General features: G+C 46.2%; 1 protein-coding gene across 1 annotated transcript in view; it reads left to right on the plus strand.

The window, feature by feature from the left end:
• The window catches only part of TNMD (tenomodulin), a 480,685-nt gene that overhangs the window by 104,475 nt on the left and 356,528 nt on the right, over positions 1-19,682 (plus strand). Inside the window, exon 3 of the mRNA XM_085607759.1 lies at positions 4,861-5,010. Within this exon, the coding sequence (XP_085463885.1) occupies positions 4,861-5,010 (150 nt within the window). The remainder of the gene's footprint in view (positions 1-4,860; positions 5,011-19,682) is intronic.

The raw sequence follows: 19,682 nt of genomic DNA on the forward strand, positions 1-19,682 counted from the left end.
CTACAGTTTGGAGCAGGAAAAGCAACGCAACTTCAAGAAGCGTGACGCATCCACATCTGTTTCCGACGCATTGCGGAAGAAACTGACGAGGCGCCTGCCCGCGCTGAAGATATCGCCACACGCCGCATCGAATGCACCGATCTACAAAGTCCAAGATCACCACACCGATTCCGACGCAGGCCGTGCTGTGAGGCTGCAAGAACCAACACATCGTGGGAGCGCGTCTGAACAAACCCTGCAGCTGTTTTTGTTTGTGACTATGACACATCCAAGGTACTTGGTGTTGAAAGTGTCACAACTATAGCTTGCTATGGATAGAACTGTTTTCTACCTTTTAAAAGTCATATTTTGATTACTGGATTGTGGATGTTTGTCATTTTTGTCTTGTTTGATTTAGATAAAGATTTTGTATTTTTCTAAACTTGTGTGGTGTCCATTTGTAGTATTACTGTGTGTGTGCACAAATACTTTACACACTGCCTCTGAGATAAGCCTGTCTGCTCATGCCAAGCTACCAAGGGGGTGAGAAGGGGTAATTTTAGAAGTGTACCTCCCCTTACCCTGACGAGGAAGAAGGGTCCTCACTTGAACAAAGCCTTTGCCAACTAGAGACCCCCACTTCTAACAGCAGCCATGCTCAATATTAGTCCACCACTGATTAATGTCGGCATTCTCTGTTGTATTCTGGCAGTCAATCACAAAACAGAGATCACTCCATGATATACTGTGAGCCTTTACGGTGATAAACTGGCTATCCCAAGCACAATACTGTCTCATTGTCGGCATACTTTATATATGCAGGGTAAAATTGTGACTAGCGCAGGCATAGTAGGGGCCCATCAATGGCATATTGTGGGAATACGGTGAACATCAATGGAAATTCTAAATATCCTAGGCATAGCAGAAGCCCATCCTTCACTTAAAGTGGGCATTCAAGTTAGCCTTCTGTCTCACTTTGCCGAATAAGTCTTATCAATCAATCATTTGTAGAGCGCGCTACTCACCCGTGAGGGTCTCAAGGCGCTAAGGGGGGGGGGGGGGGGGGAAGGCAGCTACAGGTCGAACAGCCATGTCTTGAGGCATCTCCTGAAGGTCAGCAGGTTCTGGGTCATACGTAGATGAGGGGGGAGGGTGTTAAACGTCTTAGCAGCGAGGTGAGAGAAGGATCTGCTGCCGGTGGTTGTTCGGCAGATGCGTGGGACGGTAGCGAGGGCGAGGTTGGCGGAGCGCAGTTGGCGGTTTGGGGTGTAGAAGGACAGTCATTCATTGAGGTATGCTGGTCCGGCGTTGTGGAGTTCTTTGTGTGCGTGGGTTAGAAGTTTGAAAGTGATCCTCTTGTTGACCGGGAGCCAGTGCAGTTCTCGTAGGTGGGTGGTGATTCGGCTGTGGCGGGGTAGTCCGAGGATGAGGCGTGCGGAGGCGTTCTGTATGCGCTGGAGTCCATTCAGGAGTGTAGCCGAGGTTCCTGCATAGAGTGCATTGCCATAGTCCAGCCTGCTGCTGACTAGCACCTGGGTGACTGTTCTCTTGGTCTCAGGGCGGATCCATTTGTAGATTTTCCGGAGCATTCGGAGGGTATTGAAGCAGGAGGAGGAGACGGCGTTGACTTGTTGTGACATGGTGAGTGTTGAGTCCAGGATGAACTCCAGATTGCGAGCGTGGTTAGTGGGGGTCGGGGCAGCTCCCAGCACGGTCGGCCACCAGGAGTCGTCCCATGCGGAGGGGGTAGAGCCGAGAATGAGGACCTCCGTCCTTATCCATGACATACTATAGGCGTTATAGCAACATTCTGGCTATCCATCATATAATCAATGTCCATCACTTGCATATTGTCCGCATTCTTGAGCACAATCTGGCTCTCTCACACATAATAGTGGCCCATCCTGAACATAATGGGGCATTCTTGGCAATCCTGTGCCTACTAGTAGTCCATTATTGACATAATGTCGGAATTCAGAGTGACATTTTGGCTATCCCAGGGAACATAAGGGTCCATTTCTGACATATTGTGGGCATTCCTGGTGATATTTTGGGTATCCTTCACAAAATAGGAACTCTTAAATGACTGAAGGCGTTCAGAGTGACAAACTGGCTATCACAGGAATAGCTTTTAGCTACAATATCTTGTGTAGGACCAGGTCCTTCGGTTACATTCTATGGACATACAGGGTAACACTCCAACTATCACAAGCATAATAAGGACCCATCAATGACACACTGTCGCCAGTCAGACTACCCCAGGCAACATAAGGTGCCCATCCATAAGACACTATGAACATTCATCATGACCATCCGTTTCTAGCTCTCTTAGGCATGGTAGGGTCCAATGCATGACACAGAGTGGCTATTCATGGTTGCATTCTGTCTATCCCATGCACAATAAGGGCCCATATCATGAAAAGCTGTGGGCATTCTTTATTTATTTATTTTACAGAGTTTTATATAGATCGAACTTGACCCGAATCGGGTATCAGAGCGCTTTACATAGCACCAGTTGCATTACACATTAATTTTGTTAGGCACGGGGTGATTAAGTGATTTGCCCAGAATCACAGGATGTTGTGTGTCCCTGCCGAGACTCGAACCCAGTTCCCCAGATTCGTGGTCGACCGCCGTAGCCGTTAGGCCAACTCCTGGGGGCATTCTGGCTATTTCTTGCATAATTTGGCCCAGCCATAATGAAATGTGGACAATCAAGGCTGCATTATTGGTAAAGCTTGCATAAATGTGACAATTGCCTGGCATATTGTAAGCATTTTGGTCAACATTCTGGCTATTCTTGGTATAATAGTATCCACCCTTGATATACTCTAGATGTTTCCGGCAACACAGTGGTCATCAATTGAACGGGCACAATAGTTGCTATCCTTGCATTTATGTGGCCGTTCATGACATAATTCTGACATTTCTTAGAATATTAGCGTGGAAATCCCTTCCACATGCTGAGCTTCACTGGAATTTGATGATGCTAAATGAGCATGAAAGGGAGGATCTGTCCTTGAGTGACATAGGTTTGCGTTAGTGGTTCGTTAAAATAACACGCTGATGTTTTTGGACCAATCATATATTTTCTAAAAATTTAAACCGATTATTTTTCAACAAATATATTGGTTTTCTGTGAAAATGAAAATCCTCTGTTTGGCAGAAAGAGGTTAAATGGTAAGTTTTGTATTTCATGGTGACGTCTATATTTTCAGAAACTGGTAAATTGATGTTTAAGACAAAAATGTTCGCATGTCTAAAATATATATGATAAAAACGGCATGTAGCATGCATGAAATACATGTGAATATTAGGAGACATGTTTATTCTTCCCCCTTGCTAAAGGGGGGAATTTCCCAGGCAAATTGCATTAAGGTGACCAGATGCCTGACAGTGCTCTTCAAATGTTAAATGTCATCAGAGTATCCTTGACAAAAAAGTATGCTATGACATAATTACTGTGTCCTAAATATTGATGAAAAAATATTATCACATAGTCTTTAGATTTTAGTATTACTAAATGCAATGGGAGGATATTTTCGCAAACAAAATTTAGTAGAAAATATTTTTGTCAAACAGCATTTAGTCCATGATGCTCTGGTAGTATGCTCTCGTGAACGCCGCCCCAGCAGGGAAGCCAGTATGTAGCGCCTTCCTGCAGGGTCCTCCTGGCACGCTAGCAGGCCAGCACCTCCCACAGATTCCCCTGCTGAGAACATCCGTTCAAGCACTGTGAGGGGCTTTTCAGTGTGATATATTTAATACAACTACTCGAGGTAATTTATATTGCTCAGTTCCAGACAGTGCTGGACGGCACACGTGTTCCTCTAGCCTAAAATTCCTCCCTGAGGCGAGCAAGGAATACTGGTGGCGCAGGGCATTCTGTCTGTCTTCTGGCATTTTTTTAAGAAGGGGCATGCTAATGCAAAACCTAGGAAAATTCAAATAACTCCCGGAGTCTTTGCATTTGCTTACTGCAGATTAACACACATTGCCCACACCTACTGACTACCTGTGTGGGCTTACTGCATGACTGGTTTTGAGTCCTTTCTTCATCTGAATTTTTATATATTATTACTACTGCTATCTGAAACTTAAGTCTGTAAGATTGTGTAAACAGTCTGCTGACATATAATAGGAGATCTACCTAATTTAGCAGTAGCATTACTTTTGTAAGCCTTTAAGAAATTTCCAGGTCTGCAGTACAAGGCCTCTGACGCTGAAATTTGCATAACATTTGATTATGGGGCATATTATCAAGGAACAGCGTTAAAATTATCGCTAACAGCAGAACATGGGCTTCCATTGGAATTCTCTGCGGCATATTATCAAGCCCATTATCTCCGCTTTAGCGGCAGTTTTCTGCCGCTAAAGCGGCAATAATTTTAACACCGTTTCTTGATAATGTGCCCCCTGGTCTTTCCACCACTTTTAAAAGTTTTCTTGGGTGAACTAGGCTTGCCTAGCATACAACAAAAGTGTTGAAATATTAAAACATTGCCCCGCTGAATGTCTGCATTTTCAGCCAATGCATTTTCAGCCAATTCACGTGAAAACTGTGATGCACAATGTGCTCTTTGACCATGACAATTTCTCGGGGACGAGCTTGCCCAAACCCTGCTAATCGAGGTCGGGCTAACTGGTTACATTAAATTTGAGCATGTATTTACACCCACCCACTTCCAAAATTGAAACTGATTCTGGACCAGTGGGTTGATGCACAGATTAATGCTCTTCACTTCATACAACAATTCAAATTTTGGTGCCCGCAGGGCAATTGAAGAATACTCAACTACTTTGCAGATTGCTTCGATGCGTTATTTTCTTTCTTGTTCTTGCAGCCCAATGACATGTAACTTTTCTTTCTTTTTATTTCAGATCTATGATGCGGAATATAAAATCCTAAACCAAGGGGAGAAGAAAGCAACCGTGCTTATGGAAATTGATCCAAAAAACAGAACAGAGACATTTTGGACAGCTAATGGCACCGGCACGGATGAAATGATAGAGATACACGACTTTAAGAGCGTGAGCATTGAGAAAATGTTTTGTTTCCTGTTATTTTTGAGGGACATGGTTATTTCAGTGAGATTTACTACTGCCTTGTGTCTTAGTTATGAGATGTGCATTCTTTTCCAGATGCAAGTCGCCTCTGGAATTTGCTTTAAGTACTTTTTTCTCAGTGGTGCAGGCAGAGTAAGTTGTAATAAATCATGATTGTTAGTGGAATGCAGCTGACATGGTCATAACTGCACACCCAGTAATATTTCAGATGGGAATAGTTGTCAGTACTGCAAAGCTGTATGCATCCCCTGCGGACCCTCGGAAACTATGACGCAGTAACGCGTAGGTGTGCGGGCCGAATACGTGGCTGTGGCTGGTAAAGGAATCCTGCAGGCACACACTGGTGCATCTGACACATTAACCACGATAGCAGTTAAGAGTCCAATTCAAAAAGCTACTTGCACATGCAGGTGAAGACTGCACATGGATGTGTTTTTTAATGAATATAAGAGTACTTTTGTAATTCACAGGTGTTTTTAAAGTCGTAAAAAGATTTTCAAACACAAATATTAATATTTCCTTCAGAGTAAATGTGCTTCCAGTCAGTCAAAGCCGGGAATGTATGCATACCCACAGACCAGTAGCGTAAGAACAGTCCCCGCTGTGATGTTGGGCCCTAGGTCCGCATGCTAGGTACAATGATTGACGCCAGACACATAGTTAGGGTAGTGGGTAATGGCCCGAGCACGTGCGCTCGGCCTTTTTATTGACCGCGTCACCTGACACAGTGACGTCGATGGTGTGTGGGTGTACAGTGTAGTACAGGGGTCTGGAACACTAGAACGTGTCCATGCACGGACACTACATCCCTCCCAATCTTTAATGACAAAACCCAAAGTCAAAATTCAACCTGTGGGAGAAAAAGAGATTTACACATATACCATATAGTGACCAAACTTCTGCAGAGTCTCTTACGCCTCAGCTGCTTGGAGTCACAGACAACGTTCTTCCTGCCGTGGAGACCAACAGTTCGCTTTGGCACCAGCCATGGGTGCTCGATGGATCCAGTCTGTTGACGGCTCTGCCTTGAAGTTGTCCTCACAGTCCTTTCTTCAACTTACTTCCGTGGCGACAAACGCAGTCTGAGTTCTAGGGGTTCACCGCTAGACGTTGCCGTTCATCTTTCAGTCCTGTCCTCTTCTTCATCTGTGGCGTGTGTTCTGTTTTGGCAAAAGACGGATTGTTTGCAAGACACCCCTCTCACCATGATGCCCCTCTCGCAGGTGTTCCCCGGCCACGGGATATCCCTGAGGCCCTCTCTATCGGACTTGTCCTGGGCTGGGTGTACTGTATTGTTACTCGCACGCCGATCAGTGTGGGTGCAGAGGAGACGACAAGTCTCACCTCAGATTCCGCAGTCAGACCTGGAGGGTAGCTATTGGCTCCTGTCTTCGCGCGCGATGTCTTCATCCTCCTGGGACCTTTGCTGGAGGGTGGCTGATGACCATCTCTCGTTGCGGGGATGCTCTCTCACTGGCATCCCTGAGGCCTTTGCCCCTGAGTCACCACGGCTGGCGTCGTCCAGTGACCGTGTGACCCCAAAGGTGGATGTTCCGAACGGTCCGGCCGGCTCACATCTGCAGATCCCAGGTGTGCTGAAAGCACCGCCAAGCAGATGGTCTTCTCTCCGTGCCACGGGTGTTCTCAGGACTTGCTCTCCATGTTCTGGCACTTGTCGCCTTCCTTATCTTCGAGGTGTGAGTAGTCTTGCCACACTCCTCTCTCTTTCCTCGGTTCTAATCTCCGTGAGGGTGTCAAGTCACTCTGACTTCTCCTCCCACTCTTAACAGTGGCCAACGTGCCACGGATCTATTTCCTTCTTCTCCTCTTCTTGCAGTGGCAAACGTGCCACTCCGATCTCTTCTTCCTTCTTTCCTTGCAGTGGCAAACGTGCCACTCCGATCTCTTCTTTCTCCTTTTCTTGTAGTGGCAAACGTGCCACTCCGATCTCTTCTTTCTTCTTTTCTTGTAGTGGCAACTGTGCCACTCAGATCTCTTCTTTCTCCTTTTCTTGTAGTGGCAAACGTGCCACTCCGATCTCTTCTTTCTTCTTTTCTTGTAGTGGCAACTGTGCCACTCAGATCTCTTCTTTCTTCTTTGGCTTGTAGTGGCACACGTGCCACTCCTATCTCTTCTTTCTTCAATCAATCAATCAAAGGCTTTATTTCGATAAAAAATTACCATAAAAGCATCACAATAAAAAATGTCAGTTCATTTTAACTTAAAAACCATTTTTTACAATAAAAAGAGAAAGATATCATAAATAGTTATTAAAAAGAGATTAAACAATTAATTTAAGCCTATTGGATCTAATACGCCATGCCCAAGATAAAAATTTGGAAAGGGCACAAGCATACAGTGGCCGAGAGTCGGACCTTAAAATGCGTAACGCCTCAACGTGCAGTCTGGTGCCTAATGAACAGCACAGATGTTTAAGCCATCTTCTTCTTGGGAATATGTACACTTGACATTCAAATAGAAAATGTGCCACAGTCTCACGCCTAGATGTACAAAAAGGGAAAAATTCTGTCGTCTGTGCAGGGGGATTCCACCCAGATGTAAAGGCATGGAGTGGAAGAGTCCCGGTCCTAAATTTAAAGTAAAGGGTCCTATCAAATGGTCTCTCTATGATGTCTAGATATAATTCCCGGAAGGGCAGGTCCATAAATCTCAGAAAATCCTCCGTGAGTCTGCCCAATGAACAGTTAGTATTCTGTTAGGATGCAATCCAGTTCCAGTATAGGGTTTTAAGTGTACTTTTCGGTGGGGAGGACCTGCTTTCCCATGCTAAACTTAGTCCCAGATTGCAAAGGAGGGTGTTCATATCTCTCAACCATTTAATCTTGTACCATCCGGGAAGTGACATTACCTCAGAGAGGCCTTTAGCATATTTAGCTAATTCCGGGACTCGCAACAACCGTGCCCAAAGCAGTAAAGGGCGAAATTTCGCCAGCTCATCAATGGGCCGACAACCTAAATCCAACATCAATTGGGTCGTAGGGGTACCCTGAGGGAGTGACATAATAGCCCTACAGAACTTTCTCTCTGCACTTAACAACTCACTAGAGTTGCATGAGCCCCACAGCTCGGCCCCATAGAGAGCAGAGCTGACTCCCCTTGCAGTATAAATTTCCATAACAGGGGCTATGGGTCTAATTGCGCAAGAGCGCTGATCCTTCAGGAGAGCCCCTGTAACCCTTTTATGGGCTAACAGCATTTTGCTTAAATGTGGGGCCCAAAGCATATTGTGTGATAAACGAATCCCAAGATAATCAAACACCTCCACCCTCTCCAAGGGTACACCATTCAACATCGGGGGACGCACAGGTTTCTTAGGTGGGTGCATCACAAGGTATTTTGTTTTTTCAGCATTGATTACTAGGCCCCGTTCTACACAAAAGGACTGAAAGTTGTTTAGCAATTTATGGAGGCCCATTGGGGATTTGGAGAGTAAAAGTGTATCATCCGCGAAGAGGAGGGTGGGGATACGTTCCCCCGCCAGGGATGGTTCATCTGAAGGATCTTTCAGCAGATGCTCAACCACGCCGTTGATATAGAGAGAAAAAAGGGTGGGAGCCAACACACAGCCCTGGCGGACCCCTCTCTCTACCGGAATTCTACCAGTTTTTTCACCCTCCCTGCCCCATCTAATCTGGGCAAAGGTGTTTTCGTGCATCCTTATAATTAGCGATAAAATGTAATGGGGTACCCCCATGTCAGTGAGAACTCTCCACATGGTCGCTCTGGGTACTAGGTCAAAGGCAGTCTTTAGGTCGATAAATGCGAGATAAAGACTGCCCTTGGCCAGGACCACCACCTTCCAGTATACCAGCAACAACCTAAAGGCTTGTTCGATTGTGCCAGTACCTACTCTAAAGCCTGCCTGGAGGTCGGAAAGGATGTTGTTTTCGCCGATCCATTGAAGCAATCTAACCAACAACACCTTGGCACCCACCTTTTGAGATATATCAAGCAAGCTTATAGGTCTATAATTGGATGGGTCGTCCCTAGCCCCCTTCTTAAAAACAGGCACAACCTCCGCCCCCTTCCAAGATGCGGGAATAGGTGCACCCTTACTAATAGCATTAAGCAGGGCATGGATTAGTTTACCCCATTTCGAAATATCAGAGCGCAACAAATCCCCGGGAATGCCGTCAGGACCAGCGGCTTTTTGAGGCCTAATGGTGCTAATTGCATATTCAACTTCTTTTAAAGAAAAGGCAGGATCTGCCAACTCTGGCTCCCAAGCAATAAAAGGCGTGGTGAGACGTACAATACCAGTGGCATAATCGGCTCTCAAGGGCGGAACAGCAAGATCAGTACAATCCGACACCCAGGCGTGTTCTTCAATAAAGGGAGCTATAGCAATATCACTATCTTGATTAGAATATAATTTAGAAAAGTGGGTAACCCACGCCTGGCTAGTGATATTGCATGTTATAATATCACTGTCCGGTCTACTTCTGGATCTGATTGTATCCCAGAAGCGCCTAGGATCCTTCCCAGAGCTTGCCTCTTTTAAGGTGCGCTAATACTCTAAGTCCCACTCCTTTCTAGCATTTGCCAGAGTTTCCTTGTAGTTTTTCCTAGCTCCCTGAATCTTTACTTGATTTTTGCTTTTTATGACCTTAATCAGGATAGTTTTAGCACGTCTGCAAGCAGATGTGAACCACTCCTGCTTGCCCCTAAGATTCCGCATTACCATGTTGTTACCCACACGCTTCTTTTTCAGGAAAACGTTCCCAATGGTCTCAAGGGTTCCCTCAAAAATGGATGTAGTCCTTCCTAAAAGAGGAGGGGCTAAGTCAATGCTGTCCAGCTCTATTTGAGAAGCAATAAGAATTGTATTAATAGTATTGAGCTTAGTTTCGTCCCCTGCAACCAATTTCCACTTCATCCGTCTCCCACAAGAGGAGACAGAGATGGCGTTGGTTGTCCTAGAATATGGTTTGGTCATTTCGCTCGGCCAAGGATTCCTAAGGGACAAAGAAAGTGAGTTATGATCGCTTTCGATGGTAGGCAAGACTATCATATCCTGAACCAGCCCCCAAAGAAAGAAATCAAGCATAATATAATCGATCCTTGAGGTGTGGTTATCTCTGTTAAATGTAACCGCACCCAGAGGGTCTGACCTTGTGCGGCCATTGGCAGCTCTTAAGCCGAACTCTAACATTAGAGCATTCAGCTGAATCGCTGTTCGTGACCATTTTTTAATCGGGGGGATGGTTAAAATTGGAATACCCCGTCTAGCATCATCATCACTTAAATCAGGATGTGGTGTGAGAGGCTCATAGGTGCAATTGAAGTCTCCCGCAACCAAGACTTGGGCTACAGCTGGATTATTCCTAAGTTCCAGTTCAAGGGTAGACACCGTCGGGGACATTAAACCATATTTAGTGCCTCTAGCATAGACATTATACAAGTCAAGGGTAGGGACCATATGGGGACCTCTTAAAGAAATTCCTAAAATGTCAAGGGAATTAATTTTTTTTTAATCTATTCGGCAATTTAGAGCAATATTTACCCAGATAAGCAAGCCTCCCGAGGGCAGACCCTTGCCATTTCTGGGAAGTCCTGCTGGGACAAAGTATGTAATGTATCCAACCCGATGGAGCGGTACTAGAGACCAAGTCTCCTGGAATAGGCAGATCATATGAGCCTCCACTAGAGCATTCCACTCGGGTAAACACAATTTCCTTTGAATGCCCGCTAGATTCCAACTTAAGATCTTAACAGTATCCAAAGAAGAATAACCATCAATTTTTGAAGAACTAGTGCATTCAGCAATGGGTATGGATGCAACTGGTGCAGGAATAGGGCTTAAGCATGGGGTTAAGGCCTGCAGGGTTCCATAAGCAGCTAACTTCTGGGTGGAGGGAATAGGATTGGTAACTATACCAATCTTAGGCGGAGGACTATCCGCGGATTGAAGCGAGTTATAAATAATGTAATCAGCGCCCTCCAGGGCATGCCCTAAGTATGATAATGGTCAATCCACTGCATCTAGACAACTAAATCTATTAGCCAGAGATATATCACTCCAACCTGCAGTGAAGACTGGACCTCTACTCTCGTGACCCTGCCAACCATCCCGCTCCCTTCTTCCATCCCAATTGCCACCTTGTAGCCCACTCCTTCCTGGAATAGGACAACAATTTGGCAAGGAGTTGAAGAAGGAAAGCCTTCTCGTCGCAATTCCATCCTGCTTGGCCCATATACCACAACGGCAGACATAATCTGCCGTGTGTGGATTGTCAAAATTAACTATGACACAGTCCCCCTTCCATTTCTTTCCACTACCTAACCAGGATACCCTACGTACCATTAGTATCTTACTGGCACAAAAGGGTGGAAGGGGTCTATTATTAGTGAGCCAGTGCTGCACCTTATTTTTTAGGGACCACAGAGGCTCCTCTGAGTTAGGCCTTAATTCTGGAACACCTGTCATGATCACAACGTATGGATCAGCTTGAGCTGGTAGATGTATACGCTGGCCGTTCACAACCCCATTATTGTCGTTGTTTTCCACTATCCCTGGGGATTTAGGTGGTGTGCAGTTCAAATTTACAACAGGGGGTTGGGATTTGGGGGGCTCCACAGCCTTTTTATAATCGTCTGAGGATGGCTTAGATTTTTTGTTGCAATCTTTAGGTAGTGTCTGCTCCGTCCTCAGAACTATATTAGTTGTACTCGGCTTCCCAGACATAGTCTGCCCCACACCCAGCCTTACCTCAGGAGAGACATTCAAGGGGGATATATTCCTAGATGCTAACAGCTTTTCGGTTTTTAGCAGCGATAATTCAATAGGTTGGAAATGGGCTTTGAGAAGTTCACCTATTCTACACAAAAGTAGTTTGTTAGCCTCACAGGTCTTGCAACCCTCCCCCGAACTAACAAGGTCCCTAGAGGAAGTTGGATTTGAGGGAGGAACGGGAGTATCCATAACCACACTATGTGAGAGTGTATTTTTACTTTGCGGCCGACTAGTGAGGGCTTTTTTATTGGGTTTGCGTTTGCATTTTTTCGCCTCCCTAGACTTCTTGGTTTTGAGGATAGCACCCTCCCTCTTCCCCCTTGTTTCGTCAATAATCGGTGACTCCTGCCTTGGGCTCCTAAAGAGAACAGGGGTCCTATCGAGGATCTCGCTAGATAGCATGTCCAAGGAGGCCAAAGATGCCGAGAGGTCGACAATATTTGGCACTCCATGCGTCTCAGCGTGTACTGTAATTAAGGGCCTAGACTCCCTTGGGTTTAAGGGTGACTTAGATAGTGCTAGAGTGCCTATAGAAGAACGCTTTGCCAGGGCCAGATCTTGAGATACCCTACGTTCCAAACATGATATGCCTTGGTTAATTGCCTCGTTCGCCCTGGTAATATATTGGTCAATTGGGCCCGAGACATGTGTTGAGCCATGCGCTGATTTTCTTCTGCTGCCCCTCGTCATCAGTGCGCAACTTCACTGGTGTGGGAAAGCACAAATATAACCAAAGCAGGGATAACAGATCACCAATTTAGGAATAGAGGTATAAGGAGCAATAATTAAGAAACAGGCACTTCTGGGACAATATATGGAGAAAAGGCCCAGTGCGATCTTACCCGGTCTTTAACAGGTTTAAACGGGCCCGCTGCAAGGGGCTGCTAGATACTTTGTGCGCCTACGGGCGCTCTCTCAGCCGTATCACAGCGGTGACCGTTGGGGCGTCTTGAACTCTAGGACGCATGGGCCAATATTCATAGGGTGGCCCAGTCCAGTCTGGACCGGTCAGGGACGGGCAAGGACGGGCCCGCCCTTGGCCCTGGCTTAGCCAGGGCGCTGCCCGCGCGCGTCCCACGCTGCGGGAGGCGCTTCGATCTTTTGAGGGCTTCCAGGTGCGGACGTTGTGCGCGACACCCGCGCTAGGGCCTCTGGGGGGTGTAGTTCTTATTCAAAGCACTGCCGTTCCCCTCACGGCTTCGTTGCTAGTAGTAACCGTCCAATTCGAAGCAATTCAAAGCACAATCCTCTGGATTCTGGATACCAGCCTACCGTCTCCCCCACAGTAAATCAAGGAGCCTCTGATGCGCGTCCCGCACTGCGGGAGGCGCTTCGATCTTTTGAGGGCTTCCAGGTGCGGACGTTGTGCGCGTCACCCGCGCTAGGGCCTCTGGGGGGTGTAGTTCTTATTCAAAGCACTGCCATTCCCCTCACGGCTTCGTTGCTAGTAGTAACCGTCCAATTCGAAGCAATTCAAAGCACAATCCTCTGGATTCTGGATATCAGCCTGCCGTCTCCCCCACAGTAAATCAAGGAGCCTCTGATGAGCGTCCCTTTCTTCTTTGGCTTGTAGTGGCAAACGTACCACTCTGCTCTCTTCATCCCTTCGCTTCACGACCTACTCTGGACCGTTTCTGTTCTCCTTTTGGTCTGGCCAGGCTTCTCCATGCAGCGCGCGCACTCTGCACGTGTTCCCCCTGGTCTTGTCCTCGTCCGAGGACACTCTCTCCATCTTCCTCAGCATTCCGAGTTAGGGTCATGACCTTCTCTTCGTCTTCTCCTTTTCACCAGCTACTTTGGTTGTTGAAGTTCGTGGGGCCATGCTCTTGGTCCTCTTAGTTCTTGAACTTCTTGGACCACTTGACGGTCCATTCTGCCGATCTCTGGCAGGATACCTTCGGTCTTTTGTCAGACCTCTTGTTCCGTAGTTTCACTGACCCGTGCGTCGGTCACCTCCTTTTGCCCCCTGGCGGGTTGGCTTCTGTGGCGCGACCATTTGGCTGGTTAGCTTGGCCTTTGTGGTGCGACCATTTGGCTAGTCAGCTTGGCCTTTGTGGTGCGACCATTTGGCTAGCCGGCTTCACGAGGTGCGTCACATCGTGTGACTACCTGTGTTTGCTGCCTTGTCAGGCGCTGGTGCGTGCTAATCTTCGTACCGTCGTGGTATATCTCCAGTGTAGCGTCGCTCCTTGTACCGTGTGATCTCTTGTTGTGGTGGCTTCTTGGCGCCACTGGGTGTGCCTCTGCATCCTTGCCCTTCAGTGTCGGATCCTTGCTGCGCCCATCCTCTTCCGTGGGTTCCTCCATGGGTACACCCGCATCCCCCATGTTGCGGGGGGTGGGGGCTCCTGAGTTTCACGGGCGGCGGCTGAGCTCATGACTGCATCAGGAGCGTGGGCAGCCCGCTCCATGCGCATTGCAAGGGGGCCGCAGGCAAGCTATTCACGACCTTCTCTCCACTCATTTCCCCCTCCCCGCAACGCCCGTGGAAACACATCGGAATCACCAACAGTCAGAGTAGAGCTTCCTCGCAGTTCCGCCTCTCACCGACCGTCCTCACTGTCACTTAGGGGAGGACATGTGGCCTCGAGGCTCTGCAACCGGGGAACATTCTGTGATTCTGGGCAAATCACTTAATCTATTCGTGCGCCAAACTATCAAAAAAAAGTTCACGTTGTGTGATATAATCTGGTGTTCATTTAAAGTGCCCTGATCCCTAGGTCGAGTTCGCACTATATAAAAAACACACCTTCATTGCACTCATGCACTTCTCCAGGGAAGCAAATGAGCCTTCAAAGAACGGCCCCACAATCGGATTTGCAGATTGCCTAAATATCTTCCTCTGCCATTAAGTGGGACAATACAAACTAGAATCCCACACAAATAAAAATAACCTATTTTCTCTAAATCGCCCTCGAGGAATATCATGCCTCAGAGATATGTGCATCCCAGTTTGATATGAATGCCAGATTTAGGAAATATTTTGCATGCACCTATCTCTATATCAGAACTTGTGAAATATGATTCTTTGTGCTTGTTGTGTTTATTGCTGATATTGTAGGAACAAGGTACTTTAATCTAAAATCAGTGTCTATGCTACACACCACCCTGCACGCCTGCAGCGTATCACATTGTCCTTCAAGCTGTGCATCTCCAAAAGCCCTCATGGTACACAATGTTCTTGATAAAACATTTTATTATAATTTAAAACTGTATATCACCAAATTGTATTGTCAGTAATAGAACCTGTACACTTCCATAAGCACAATTAAGGATAGGTTTACAAATCGTCCCCCCACCTACCATAGAGCCTAGCCCTAGATGAGCTCCAGCAAGACAATCCTCTAACAGCTTCCTGACCTACCCCTGCTCCCGGGCTGGATCCATCAGGCCTCCTGGTGTTCTATCTACACAGACTACATTCTCTGATATTTCATTGGGCCACCTCTGTCCTTGTAAACTGCCTTCTCCATCAGTGCACATTTGTCCATGCTTCCCTTCCATTCGCCAGTGTCCACATTTTGTGACCCTAAAATATTCATCAACAGATGCACCCTAGTGCCTACCAACAAATGAGTCCTTGAGGCACAGCATCAGGTGTGCCCCTGAGAAGGAACTCACACACATACTCTGTATGATTCATCTCTCCCATTCACATGACTTAGTGTTTCCATTGTGCGGAGCAGCTGACCTAGTGCCCCCCTGTTGCACATCATCCGCTGCCCCCATGATGTACATCGCGGCTTGCCCCCTGGCTGCGCATCTTCCCAAACGTTGTCAAACGCACACCGCCTTATCCCTTCTGATGTACATAATCATATGTGACCCTGATTTATAGCTCTCAGAGATCCCCTGAGACACAATATCCAGGGCTCACCTGAGGCACATGGCTCACAGCGCTCCAGGGAAGCATCATACTCTGCTTCCATGCTGCATGCCACTCCACGCAACCTGTGCACATCATGCTCTCCTGTTGCATGTCACCGTATGACTTGTGTTGCGTGTTGTCTTGCATCTCCCTGATTACATCATCCTGTGTCCCCTGCTGCAAAACGTTAGCCATTACTGGTTGTCTGAACATGGATGACTGTATGATTGCTGGATTTCCTTCATAAGTGCCTGTATGGTCTTTGATATGTGTTAATCGGTATCTGTAGGTGGGTGGGATAGGTACGTGCTGTGAGTGTGCACATGTGCTCATAACCTGTGCGCCTTGGTGTAAATGCACTATACAAAAGTCAAACCTATAAACTTTGTCAGTGCTTACTGTCAAACATATGCACAGCTTACCATCTGTATGCATTGCTGTAAATCCTTCCAATTCTCTACTTTTTCTTTGGTTTCAGAAGCTGGAAATGGGGAAGGAAATGTTTCCAATTTGTGCACCAAATAGGAAACACTTGTTGATCATAACTCTGTTGCTCAATGGGTCCAAATTACTCTCTCCCATTACGACACTTTGCCTACAACAACTAGAAAACATTTGACTCAAATTATTTTTATTTACAAATGGACTTCGGCTGCCGCATGTTTATAATTTGGAGTGTTTCAACAAGGATGTCTGAAAGATTTAATTTCAAACGATGGAAAAGTACTGAAACTCAAGCAAAAAACTCCAAACCGCAAATCCTTAATTGATAAAATACACAAAGTACAAGCAGACTCAAAGGAGCACATTTTACCTACTTTATCTACGCTGCTTAAAATGTAAAATGCAAAAAATGGAGCCCAGACTTGTGAAGATCTCTACATGCAGCTTAGTGGGAGGGAGAACTCGCAGCTAGGGAATTCTGTTCTACTGTTTATGTAGAAACATGCCAAACACCAGACAAACTGTTTGGAAACCTCTGCTAGCAAGCTTAGAAGTTAATAGTTTTAGAGCAGCGGATTAAATTATTCGATTATGGTATTCTTTAAGGAGTAGAGTCTTTGTCCTCAGCAAAGTGCTTTGGAACACGTTTCTACTTCAGAACAAAAGAAAGGTGTGTAAAGTAATAAACAAGCTAGATGAAACGTGGAGAAGCTATACCAAAAAAGGGTGTATATACAGAATATCGAAAATAAAAACAATTGTGGGACAAAATATTGTGTCAAGAATATCAAGGACAAAAATATTGTGAAGGTGAGTTTCTATAGGTAAGAAAAGGTTTACCATACATAACTCCACAGATATGTACCTTGATATATATATATATCTTCAAGGTACATATATGTGGAGTTGAGAATAGTAAATATATACTCACCTATTTTCTCTTACCTTCTTGATATTTTGCTTTTTGGTATTTTTGATGCAATATTCTCTCCACACACTATTTTTGGTTCCGATATTCTGTCAGTGATCCCCTATTTAGGGCCTGATTAAGAGGCTGGCGGTCCATAGATCACCAGACTCATGGGGGCACGGTGGTGGTGGTATTCTTACCGCTCTGTTACAGCTAGGGTGGTCGGACCACCATTGCACCACCGCAACTGCCAGGGATCAGAGATCCCTGGCGGTGGCACAGCAGTCTTGAGGCCGTAATATGCTTGGCTGGACTGCCGCAGTCCTGCCAAGCATATCACAAGTTTCCTCCCAGCCACGGTTTTTATAGTGGTTCCTCCGCCCTATAAAACCTCGGCGGAGATCAAGGGCCTCCTGTTGCATCAGGTCCATGGGGTGCATGCAGGGGGGGACAAGCCGTTCTCACCTGTGTGCGTGCGCCCCAGTTCTAGCATGTGATGGACTGCACCAGTCCATGCCCTGCAGGTACTGCCTTTGAGGTTCCCATTGTGGTGCCCATTTCATAGGCACCGCTGTTGGAATACCAAAGAACTGCCCGCCAGTGACTGAAAAAGTCATACACTGGCTGGCAGTGTGCACACGAGTTTGGCGGTGCGGCCATTCTGCACCCGCACCACCAATCTCATAATCAGGCCCTTAGTAGGTAAAGAGTTTCGGCTGGTTAACCACAACGTGGCAGACTTTGGTGCATTACCAATCTCATCTCTTATACAAAGTGGAACCACAGCTGATAAGGATATGTATCAACTATCCCAATCTGTGGTCCCAAATACCTCACCTGTCTGGCTTCTACTGTCCATTTAAGCCATTCCAAAATGGATACGGGTTGTTAGATGCCAATTGTATATTGTAATTGTGAAGTGCTATGTTTGTTTGGTGCTAGACGTAAAATTGTCATTGTGTCTTTAGGGATTCCTTCCGCCCTAGTTCCTTTTACTTAATTCTTAAACACATATTTTCACCTAATGAACATCAGCTCTCCTTTAGGCAGAAGAGTATACAAACCTCTTGACTTTGCTTGTTGTCACGGGACTTACAAGTCTGTTAAGGCGGTGGTAGCTTTTGTTTATTGACAATTTTTTGGATACAGACATTTATCATTGTACTCACCTACTGCATCTGAAAGGCAATGTTAAAATATGGCACGCGTGGCATAAAAGTCAAAAATCTTGTGTTCGCTGCAGTGTGGCATTGTACCACTCATTCAGGAATTAAAAAACATGCACCAGAGCTACCACTGAGGCCCTGACTACTGCAATAGAAAACCTGCAGCAAGCAGATCAAAATATCATGTTGCCTCTAACATCAGTTAAGTCACCTGTGAAAAGTACTTTGGAATCCGCAAAGTCTAAAAGAAAAAAAAAAAGTCAAGAAGAGTGAAAAACTGTATACATGGCTATCGTGTCTCTCAAGTGATTCAATGCAAAAGTGTTTTCGTTCTGCACATGTTGACAGAGCCCTTGTCATTTGTAAAAGCATACTATATGTATAAAATAACTGTACCCTCATTTCGGTTAGGAGATTGCCAATCTATTTGTGCAATTCTTATACTTATTAAAAGTCTAATTCATTTATGAACTTAGATTTTTTTATATCAATGCCAAATAGATGATTTCCGGAAAATGTATCGAGCTCTGCCTGAATCAGGAAAGCCTCATAAAAATGACCTGCCAGGGTTTCTTCCCCCACAGCGAATGTAATTAATTTCTTTAGTCCAGAGCCAACTTAAATTAGGTGTTAATGAACACCGTCAAGATCATTCTAGAGTACATGCCATCTGGAACTGATGCCCTGCTGGGCTTTCTCTCTTTGGAAGAGAGGGGACATTATTCACATTAACATCAATGAACACATGATATCTGAGTAATGTGAGGGGAGGGGAGAAAAGAGGACCTCAAAATGGCCGTGCTAAAGCACAGGCAGCAACTCTGTGAGCTACTTTGTTTATTTGAAGAAAGAGATTTAGGGGCAGATTTATGTTCCCTGGCGCATCTCTGCAAATAAGCATGGATGCGCCAGGGAAGATGCATCACGCAAGTTTGCCCTTGCGCCACCGCAGATGCGCCGCATTTACAATGTGGTGCATCGTGGCGCAAGGACAAGCAGATACGTGACGCATCTGCCGGCGTAAGGTTGGCGCAGTGCAGAAGTTGCGTCGCAAGCGCGACCCAACTCCAGCACTGTTCCAACCTACCCTATCCCTAACATGGTGCATCAAGCCTTACGCCTGCTTCAAGCAGGCGCAGAGTTTTGACGCATCAGCATTGGGAAAGTGACTCAGTGAAATCTTATAGATTTCACTGAGTCACTTTTCAGGGGCGTTCCTGCGACGGAACGCCCCCCCTGTGTCGAAACGCCCACATGAAACCTGACACAGGTTTCACGTGGCGCAGGGCTTTACACCATGACGCATCTCAATAGATGCGTCACGATGTGAATAGGGCGCAACGTGGCGCAGGGTTTACACAAAAGTGACGCAACGACGGCGGAAAAGGGGCGCAAGTCCCACATAAATCTGCCCCCTAGTATATACCTGCCTTTAAACTGTATCTGTCTCCTGATAGGCTGGCAATAGTCTCTCAGGAGATAGCAGAGACACCA

Source organism: Triturus cristatus, chromosome 5_2 (genome assembly GCF_964204655.1).
Source record: "Triturus cristatus chromosome 5_2, aTriCri1.1, whole genome shotgun sequence".
NCBI classification, from domain to species: domain Eukaryota; kingdom Metazoa; phylum Chordata; class Amphibia; order Caudata; family Salamandridae; genus Triturus; species Triturus cristatus.